General features: G+C 38.8%; 1 protein-coding gene across 1 annotated transcript; it reads left to right on the forward strand.

Moving 5' to 3' along the window:
* The first annotated feature begins 323 nt into the window (after positions 1-323).
* LOC117402631 (uncharacterized) lies at positions 324-11,081 on the forward strand. The gene is made up of 2 exons (XM_034003968.3): positions 324-616; positions 6,000-11,081. The coding sequence occupies exon 2, from the start codon at positions 6,124-6,126 to the stop codon at positions 10,705-10,707; it is 4,584 nt and encodes a 1,527-aa protein (XP_033859859.3). The 5' UTR covers positions 324-616; positions 6,000-6,123; the 3' UTR covers positions 10,708-11,081.
* The last annotated feature ends 217 nt before the right edge of the window (positions 11,082-11,298 follow it).

An 11,298-nucleotide genomic window follows, 5' to 3' on the forward strand; every position in this document is an offset into this window, starting at 1 on the left:
ATAACAGATGTAGCTAAATTCTGAACAAAATAGGGGGGTTAAATTCACCCCTGCATGCACCGATGTAAAGCAGATTCACTAAACCGTTGTTAAATTCACCAGGAGTTGCTCAGCTGTTGTTAAATTCACCGGTGCGTCACAGCTGAAGCAGCAGATTCACAGGGGTTGAGAATCGGTGAACTGCAGCAAACCAAAATGGTCGCTCCCACCGTGGAAGTTTGTCTGCTGTACTGAGATACTATTATCAGCAGCAACCTTTCTGTTGTTATTATCAGCTGTGTTGATTCACCAAACTGTTAAATTTCCCGCGCCGATGCGCAAAAAGTGACGTCACTTCCGACTCAGCGATGCAGCGCGCCGATGAATTTTAAAACGCATCCTGTCGCTAGCCAATCACAGTTGTCCCGCAAACCTCGTGGTTGAAAGAACACGTTGGTTACGGTATAGACTGCGGTGGAATGAGACGCTGCAGGCTTGAGCAATAAAAGTCAAACACAGAGCGACGAGATATAAACGAGTATTAATTCTAGGCTTTTGGAATGCAAAAAAAACACGAGAATCAAAACTGGGAAGAAATTTTACTACAGGATTTTTGCATAATGTGTTTACCAACCATGTAAGTGGAATTTTATTAAAAACAATATATTTTCTTTGTAATTGGACAGTGCATTTTATGGTGGAAGTTGGTTTAACTCCTTGATAATATCATTTTTATTAGACTTATTTATGACGGGGATAACAGCATTTGTTTAAAGTAATTTCATTTTTTGTTTGCACGCGTTAGTTCTAAATAAAGTAAAACTCTATGAAACATATACCTCGTCGCGGTACAATGCTTCTGTAGTTAATGAAGTCCAGTTTAAAAGAGAACGCATGTAAAACAGTAAATAAATAGCCCATGCATTGCTATATGATTCTTTCCAAAAAGACCTGACCTAGGGTCTGTTAACACAGGGCAGGGGTGTGCAGTTTTTGAATAGATAAAACTTGTTGTCCAAGGGACAACGTGCCAGAAAGATCCACTTGACCACCTTACAAATCTGCTTGCACCCTCTCCGTCGCACAAAACACACACAAAAAGTAGAATATAACTTGCAGGATTTGGGTTTTATTTAACAGTGAACGCGATCAGTAAATTAGTCATTAACAGTGGCCTAAGCTTGACGGGTTCACTAAATTATTAAAGATAGACATAAGCTTCCCCGTGACCTCACCTCAACAAATATGTACCGTACTTAAGAAAATTATCATTTCAGTGAACACATTTGCTAGTCAATTTAAGTAACATACAGAAAGAGTAGAACGATAATTAGTAATACCTGCGAAATAACTTTTGCCTGTTTTTTTCTTTCTCTGTAAACTGAATCCAACTCCTCATGGACAGGTGTAGTTTGTTTCATTTCACAGACACGAAATCGTTGCCTATTACAACTGTTACTGCAGATGTGGAATTCTGAATTTTCTTCACCTTTCAGTTTTGTAACTGCTGAACCCCAGAGTCTTATTTTATTTTCTTGTGTGCATTTTTACTGTTTTTCTACCGAAATAGGCTCCATCAAATCATCAAGTTCTGCAGACATGTTTTTATTTGTTTACTTTTATTATATATATAGCTTCAATTTTTTTAAACCGCGTGCAACATTTTACAGCTATTCCTTATCTAACATTTTGTCCCATGATGGCTAATTGGAATACTGCTGCAGCAAGAGGGTGATCCTGGTTTCATACCCTGATTGCTTTAAAATAAATTTAAAAAAATAAATAAAATTGGGAGGGCATCATTCTTTCCCTGCACTACTCTCACTGAAATAAATACATCAATGAATTAATACATAAGCACATTGCCCTGTGATTTACAGTCTGTATTTTATTTTAAAATAAGTTATTCTATAGAATCTCGTATATAAGTATTTAAGTCTCTCAAACATATTGGTCAATCTTCATGTTTTAATAGTTTTGTGCATTTCCAATAAATAACTAATAGCGTTTAAAAACAAACAAATTTTAAATATGGTAAATGGCAAACTAGGTTAGCAACACTAAAATCGAAAGGGGAAAAAAAAATCATATTTTTTTGCCAGGGAAAGTTTATCTTGAAATGCTTCTAAACAATAAACTTCAAATTTATTATTATTATTTTTTAAACATCTCAACAAGTGTTAAATTACACAACATGTTTTTTTTTTTTTTCTAAACTAATACCTTGGCGACACTGGTGGTTGTTTTTGATGTAACTTTACTAGATTTGCTGCATTTAAATATCAGGTTCATGTATTAAGAAAGCAGTCTCACCTACTTGCTAATTTACAAAAAATGTAAATAACTTAAGTTTAAAAGATTAGTCTGTGCCTTGCCAGAGGCAGTGCTTACAAAGGTACCACAAAATGTTCCTGTCAGGCTGAGCACCTCCAGTCACTTTTTTCTAAAGTAACAAAAACGCTTATTCACTGCCAAACATGAACTACTTTAGATGTGTAATGGCTGCAGTATAGGATACTGACCTTAGGTTTAGGGGTTTGGTGTTGGGAGAGGATAATTCATTGTTTTATTAACAGGAACATTTGGTGGTACCTTTTGTAAGGACAGCTTGCCAGAGGCTCTCGGGCAGCCATTTCTGGGTTTCTTTGTAAGCAGCGTAAAGGAATATCTGCTAGAAAGTGTCCTGAGGGCATCGGATGATTCTAGGGTATTTGCCAAGCACTCTCACCTTTCACTTCCAGAGCTCAGCAACTCTATGAAACCAACCCATCCTGACCCTAACCCAACCCCAATCCTAACCTTAAGCAACCCCAGCCCTTAAACCTAACCCTAACCATTAAAAATCATCTGATGCCCTCAGGACCCTTTCTAGTGGATATTTCTTTGTGCTGCTGCTCCCTCACACAAATCTTGTTGCATCGGGTGATACGAATTGCACACCCCTGCAGGGGTTCCCAAACTGCATACAATCATAGATTTGATAGTTTCAAGCCATGTTTCTGCACATATACCACAATACGGGACTGCTCAGAAAATAGCAGTTTTACTTCAAATGTTTGATGCATTTTTTTAACATGGTGAAAATCTGCAAAATATGACCGCTCCATTTACTCTCAATACAAACATTTCTCCGGAGCAGGGCTATGGAAGGCCATCTGGGTCAAAACCACGTTTAGTACGCGTTTAAAATATTTAGGACTATTTTAATATGTAACTTTGAAGCTCTGACGGCCAAACAAAATCTTAGGAACTGTTTTGTGTTTTCTGTCACATAGGAAGAAAACAGATGACAGAGTAATGCGTCTTTGGGTTTGAAAGAATGCAAAATAGATTTAAAAAAATAAGTTATTTAACACTGTGAAATATATAGGTCACAGTGATCTACATTTTCATAACACTGAATAGAAGTGGGTCAGTGTATCACAGTATTGCTAATTCTGTATTAAAGGAACACTTGTATACTTATGATGGAACTGCTGGATGTTTGTTGTGAGTATTTTACATTGTGCTCTTTTTAATGCTGTTTTAGATCATTTTCAGGGGATATGTACAGTGACACCACAAATTCAGACAGTTACCATATATAGCAGTATCCATATTTTGCATGCCACGTGCTTAATTGTTAAAAAAAGGTTCAAATAAAGCAAACTGTCTCGTTTTCAGGTTGATTTTATAACTGCTTAGGAAATGTTAATGTCTATTTACTATATTGTAATTTATCACCCTATTTAAAATTATCAAACAAAATATAAACCCCCTTGTATTTTTATTTTTGATGTTAATATTTCTAAACTAAGCAAGAGATACAAAAATGTGATTGTTTTCAGTAGTTATTAAACAATAAAATAATCAATAACTTCAACTCTGAATATTTTATAAACCATATGAGATGACAAGTTCATATTTAAATTAATTGTAGCTAACAAAATAGTTGGATACATTTACTGCCATGCACATCCGTTCATTACGCAAGTCTCAAATTACTTTCAATTGGAGATTTATTTAACCCAGAATATTGCCAAATATCGACTTTTAAAATCAAAATACATATTTGTTAAAACATTTGTTTCTTTCAAAACTTTTGAAACTTTTATTCTGGGTTAAATAAATCTCCAATTGAAAGTCATACTTAGCCTGTCTCACTCCCTGGTTCATTTCATCTGGAGGGTCCTTTGGCCTGGAAGACTGCTGGGGTGAAATGACCAAGGAAGTAACACAGGAACTGAGGCTGAGGCTTAACCTGTCAACAGTGTAAATGGAGAACAATCCTAATCTTTTAATCTAAAACCACAGCTGTGTTTTAAATAGACGTTACTGAAAAGAGTATTGTAAAATTTTCAATTTACAATCGTGTATTTTAGTGTGTGTGTATATATATATATATATATATATATATATATATATATATATATATATATATATATATATATAAAAAAATTCTATATTTCTATTTTTTTTTTTACATCGGACAAGGTATACATGTTAGAATTAAAGTAAGCCTATTCCTGTTACGGTTGTTTAAAAGATACTGTTTATAAAAAAATAAAAAAAAATCTGTTTTGAACAGAAGCATGTTAAAAGAAAACACATTACATGCACACGTTAAATACATTAAATATATGTTTACTTTGCACAAATTCCAGTGCTCCCTCGCTATAACGCGGGTCTCGGGACACTCAATATGAGCGTTATAACCGAAGAGCATTATAAATGGGGGAGGGGGTCGGGGTCGCCGCGGGACACAACACGCATCTGACTAAAGTACAAAATAAAATAACTCCCTCTCTATAATGCATACAGTGAAACAAAAATGTAACTTTCCATGAATTAACCATGCATAAGCACCATGTAATCAATGCTGTGTTTTTTCCAAAAAAAAATAAGATAACCTTGCCATTTGTGGATCATTTTAATTAGCAGATTTTAAAATATAAATAGCCTGGCTAAACGGTGGTTGGGAGTTCAGTTCGAAGCGACAGACAATCAAACCAAGTGCGAGAAGGGAAGAGGGAATGGGCTCACCCCAGGTTCGGCTGCCGGAGCGGGGCTGAAGCGCCTCGTCTCCTGGAAAAAGCCGCAGCTCCTCTCGCAGCAAAAAAGTAAATGCATTAGCGCAGCTTTTCTTCAGTTCAGATACTGTATCAAAAGGGAGAGACAGAAACGGAAGTTAGACTGAGAAGCTTTTTACAGTTTGAACACCGGTACTGTATTTACTGTAGATAATTGCATTAATCACTAGTGTATGAAATTGGGGGTCCTGCTGTAGGAGCGTTATATCCGAGGCACGTTATCATCGAGAGCCTTGTAGCTAGGGAGCACTGTATTAAAATATTACTTTAAAAGGGGCTCCCGTGTGGCGCATCCAGTATAGTCTGGACGTCGTCTGTTCGAGTCCAGGCTATTCCTTTGCCGACAGAGGACAGACGCTCCCAGGGGGCGGCGCACAATTGGCCGAGTGCCGCCCGATGGAGGGAGGGAGGAAGGGAGGGTGGGTTCGGTTGGCCAGAGTGTTCTCGGCTCACTGCACCAGCAGCTCCTGTGGTCTGGCCCGGCACCTTCGGGCTTGCCTCTAAGCTGCCCAGAGCTGCATTGTCCTCTGACACTCTAGCTCTGGGTGGCTACATGGTGAGTCTGCAGTGTGGGGGGAAAAAAGCGGTCGGGTGATGGCACACGCTTCGGAGAACAGCGTGTGCTCGTCTTTGCCGCTCCCAAGTCAGCGCGGGGGTGGTAGCGGTGAGCTGAGCTAAACAAAAATAATTGGACACTACAAAAAAAAAAAAAGCAACAAAAAAGTAGTTGGCGACCTACTAAATTAAAAAAAAAAAAAATACATGAATAATTATATTTGTTCAAATCTTTAGCTGTGACCATTGTGTGATTGACTGCCGTGATTTTTACATATTTTTACTGTGACAATCGCTTTTGAATACTTCTTGGTGCAGCTGTGTTGCTAACATTTTTTTATTTTATTATTTTTTACTTTATTTCAGTAAGCTAACATTTGTATATTTATTTTTCAGAACTTGCAGAGGAAGAACCCCAATTTCTGGCAGCATTCAGCAAGCTTAAACTGTGTCTTTCTACGTTGTGGTGGCAATAAGCTGTTCAAGAGCTAAAGGGCTGTGATAAGTCAAGGAATTGGTAATGGATGTCAAAGTTACACACTCCTTGTCTGAGGACCGCACCACCTCAGGTGGTTCAGACCAGAATCCAACAATTGTAATGAAAGGACTGCTCCATGAAAACCAGAGCTTAAAACCTCGCAGTGGTTTCAGCACTGACTCTCTTAAAAGGAAACATGAAACTGATGATCATTTAGATGTTAAGAGACAGAGAGTCATAGAGCAAGATGAGCTACAGATGTCCAGCGTTGAAACTGAATTTGTAAATACTGTCTCCCAGGATTTGTTAAATTTTCACAGTTCATCTTTTGTCGAGGAATTAACTTGTACTTTTTATAAACAGCACCCTGTACCATCATGGGCCTACACGATTAAGGAAAATATAGATACAGATTTAGAGGGAATTGTTAGTGATGAAGAGGGCAGAGTGAACTTAACTGAACAGAACAGGGCCTCTGTTCCACTCAGTCTGAACTGGAGGCATGAGACACATCTTCCTGCACAGTTGGTGTCAACTGAACAGAAATCTACTCCCCCAAAAACACAAACTAGTAGTCAGGTCAACGAGAATATGTCTGAGGAAGTTAGTAATGTTACAGATGCAGGTTTCCCACATGTTAATGAAAACCTCTCTGGGAAAGGTAGTTCTGCCACAAATTCATCAGACAGTAGGGTTTTTTCTATAAATGCGCCACAAAAGAAACTGACATACAGAGATAAACTCAGCTTAACTGAACAGAACAAAACCTCTGCCGCACTTAATCTGAACAGGGGCCATGAGACACATCTTCCTTCACAGTTGGTGTCAACTGAACAGAAATCGACTCCCCCAAAAACACAAACTAGTAGTCAGGTCAACGAGAATATGTCTGAGGAAGTTAGTAATGTTCCAGATGCAGGTTTCCCACATGTTAATGAAAACCTCTCTGGGAAAGGTAGTTCTGCCACAAATTCATCAGACAGTAGGGTTTTTTCTATAAATGCTTCACAAAAGAAATTGACATATGGAGATGAGCTCACTATTCCCCACATAGAAAAGATTGACAGACCCATCTTTAGGAACTGTGAATTCCGTTGTCATTTTAAGTTTGAACATTTGGAGGATTTCGGTTCGTTTGCCAAAATCTATGACGTTATTCATCGGACACACAAGAGAGTGTTTGATATCATGGTTGAAGAACTGAATCCTGATGACTATGTGCAAATTGAGCTTAGGGCAGATGCACTTAACGAGCCGATTATAGTCAATCAGCGTGTTGATGAAATTGATGCTGATGAGTTTCTCAACAAAGCTGCAGATGCCCTTCAAGGTACAAAAGATATTTTGTCAAGTGATGCTTTATACTTTGTGATGAACACTGTTGGTAATCTAAGGGGAGGGATTCATAAACCAAGAAAGATAGGAACTGTCTATTCTGACGACTTTGTTCGTTCTAAAAGAAGATGTTTATTCATTATACCAAACAAGCACAGCAATCTCTGTTTTGCAGCCACCTTGTTGGGGTTAATGGATTTGGAAAATGCTAGATTTCCACAATTAATACAAGAAGCTGAGGAGCTTCATAGGAGACTTAATTTATCCCCGCAACACATGGTGAGCTTCTCGGACATTGCTACGTTTGAAAAGTTACTGGATGTGAAAGTTAGAGTGTACTACAGAGGAGCAAATCTCCAAGAGTTTGAAACTAGTACATCTTACCATCCCCGCAGTTACTTTATGTATTTACAGGATAACCACTATTATGGTATAACAAACCTGAAAATGTTCCTGGGTGTTCCATTCTTATGTGACCGCTGTCACAAATCGACTGGCACTAGAAACACTCACAAATGTGATACCATTTGCAAAGTTTGCCTCATTCCAGAGTGTCGGTTTGTGGGAAGTGAAAAGGTTGTGTGCAAGGACTGTTACCGAATCTGTAGATCGAGACTTTGCTATACTAATCACAAACTGCCACAAATGGATCCTCGGCTTCAAAAACAAAACCCCTCGCAGTGTGATTCTGTTAAACACTGCAGTGAGTGCTACGGCAGTGTACTCACTCGCTCTGGTAAAGCTCACCAGTGTCAAGGGGTTTCATGTCCAGGTTGTGGGGAGGTAAATAGAGCTGAAAAGCATCGATGCTGTCTTTCTAAACTGGCCTCGGAACCTCTAGCAAAGGAATACATATTTTACGATATTGAATGTTTGACAGATTGCGTTCCTAACTATATTTATTCTCTTGCCCTTGACAGCCAGCTAGAGAAAGAATTTTATGGTGACAATTGTGTGGCAGAGTTCTGCGAGTTCTTTATCAGAGGGCGATTTCAGGGTTATACTTTCCTTGCACACAATTGCAGAAACTACGATAGCGACCTCATTATGAGGTATCTGGCTCGCAAGTTTGTCATTGCTGAGCCCGTAAATCAGGGGAGCAAGGTGATAGGTTTTAACATGAAGGACTTGAAAATTCGGTTTGTTAATTCTTACACCTTTATACCCATTAAGCTGAGAGCTATCCCAAAAGCAATGGGTTTGGAAATGGCCAAAGGATATTTTCCACATTTCTTCAACACTTCCAAAAATCAGAGGTACGCAGGGTTGATGCCCCCTATCCATTACTTTGGAGAGCAAATTGTGACTGCAGTGGACAATAATACATTTTTAGGGTGGTACGAGGCACACAAAGACAGGAAATTTGTGTTAAGTGACGAACTTGAAGTCTACTGTAAAAACAACGTTCACATTCTGAGAGAAGCATTTTCGCAGTTCAGAGACGAGGTCTTTAAAGAAGGAGGGATTGATCCTTTCAAATACGCAACTCCTGGGCAGGCTTGCATGGCTGCATTTAGGACTAATTTTATTCCAAAGAATAAAATTGCTGTTGTGCCAAGGGACAACTACCGTGGAGAGTTTAAACGCAACCAGACAGCCAGCATCCAGTGGTTAGAATACTTATCAGTCTCGGAGGGGGTGATTATTCAACATGCCCTAAATTCTGGAGAAAAGCTTATAGGGCCCTATTTTGTAGATGGGTTTGCTACCAAAAGTGATGGAGATGTATGCTATGTGTTTTGTTGGTGCTCTTCTCATGGCTGTCCACAGTGTTTCCCGGTGGATGTTAAACGCAACAGAGAGGTACCATACAGCAGCAGGTATAAGGATCTGCAGAAGAAACTTTCATATCTAAAAGACCGTAACCTTCAGGTCCAAATAATTTGGGAGCACAAGTGGGCAGACATGAAAAAAGATCCAAAGGTGCGAGCCATCGTAAGAAAGAAGTGCCCTGAGCCCTTTGATCCTTGTCGGGCGTTGTATGGGGGTCAAACAAATGCAATTTGCTTGGCCTACAAAACACAGCCTGAGGAGAAGATCCATTATTATGCCTTAAATGGTCTGTATCCCTCGCTATATAAAACCCAAACATTTCCAGTAGGCCATCCTGTTGTTATTCGTGAAACCATTGCCGATATTAAGGAATACTTTGGTCTAGCTAAAGCCACTGTGTACCCACCAAGAAAGCTTTTGTTTCCGGTGTTGCCACTGCATATAGGTGGTAAGTTAATATTTACTCTTTGTAGAACTTGTGCAGAAACAACACAGCAAGCTACTGCCTGTACTCATGAAGATGAAAGTAGGGCCCTGACAGGCATATGGTGCACAGTTGAAATTGAAAAAGCTCTGGAGCAGGGCTATAGGATTGGGAAAGTGTTTGAGGTATGGCATTTTGCTAAAAGATCTAATGGTATATTCAAAAAGTACATCAACACCCAGTTAAAGCACAAACAAGAGGCTCTAGGTTACCCCAGCTGGTGTGATACTGATGAGAAGCAAGAAAAGTATGTAAGAGACTGTCATGAAAAAGGTGTCATGCTGGACAAAGATAAAATAAAGTTGAATCCAGTCAGGTCCCAGGTCTCAGAATTTTTTCTAAACTCTCTCTGGGGAGAATTTGGAAACAGACCATTAACGTCCAGAAGCACTGCGATTTCCAAACCAGAGGAGTTTGACAAGCTCCTTTTTTCAGAGCACTTCAAAGTGTTGAATTTGAACTTTGTGCAAGACAATCTTGCCTTTGTGAAGTGGTGTTATGACTCAGACCATCGCAAGTCTCCAGGAAATGTGTTCATAGCCGCGTTCGCCTCTGCTTATGCCCGCTTACAGCAGTATGGTCTTTTGAAGAGGCTGCAGGAAAGATGCCTCTATATTGATACAGACTTGGTTGTTTTTGTGAGTCGACCGGGTGATTGGGAACCTCCACTAGGTGATCAATTGGGGGAGTTCACTAGCAGACTATCGGCAGGTGATTATATAGTCGAGTTTGTTTCTGTTGCCCGTAAAACCTATGGTTACAAAACCTTTATGGGGAAAGCATGTATGAAAGTGAAAGGAATTGCCTTGAACGAAGCCAGTGCTGATGAAGTGGACATTGATTCCTTGAAGTACCTAGTTCGTAAAAAAGATGCAACACTGATCAACCAAGAGCCGGTTGTCACTGATTCATCAGCTGTCAAAGAGAATGGGCACGAAAGATTAAAAGACAACACCCCAAACTCCTCTCATTGCATCACTTACAACAGTCGAGTTTTAAATTCCGATTACACCACACTTCCATATGGATTTTGAGTTTTAAATTGCACTACTTGTGCTTTTAATGCTGAAATATTTGTGTATCTGTATATATATATAACCAATATGATTGAGGAAATTCTGTTTATGTGATTCTAATGTGATTCTAATGTGCCTTTGGCAAAGTGTACATGAGTCAAGCAAGTCTACTCATGACAAGTCTGTGTATGTATAAGTGAAGTATATGTTACATTTGTTGTATTGAATATTTGTGTTTTGTGTTGGTACCTCAACTGGAGAGGTCTGCATTTGTCTAGGTTTTTAAACAAATGTACATTCTACTGCATGTTGTGTTCCATGTGTTCTAAATTCCAATATTGTTTTATCTTACTTGTATTGTGTGAGAATAAACTCCTTAACTTTTTTTAAAACACTGTCTCTTGTTTTTATTTTGTAAGGTGACTTCTAGCACACCCACAACTACAAAATAAGCGAGACTGTAGGTGCTAATATTATCTAAGGCCATTCTTTAGCATCATTCGAAAGTACCGGAACTTGGTCTCATGTCTTTTATTTTTACAGGAGCTAGATGTCTCTAATGTTGGTATTTTACAACAGGTTTATTTGCTAAAACTGAATTATTTACAC

Source organism: Acipenser ruthenus, chromosome 5, assembly GCF_902713425.1.
Source record: "Acipenser ruthenus chromosome 5, fAciRut3.2 maternal haplotype, whole genome shotgun sequence".
In the NCBI taxonomy this organism is placed as follows: Eukaryota; Metazoa; Chordata; class Actinopteri; order Acipenseriformes; family Acipenseridae; genus Acipenser; species Acipenser ruthenus.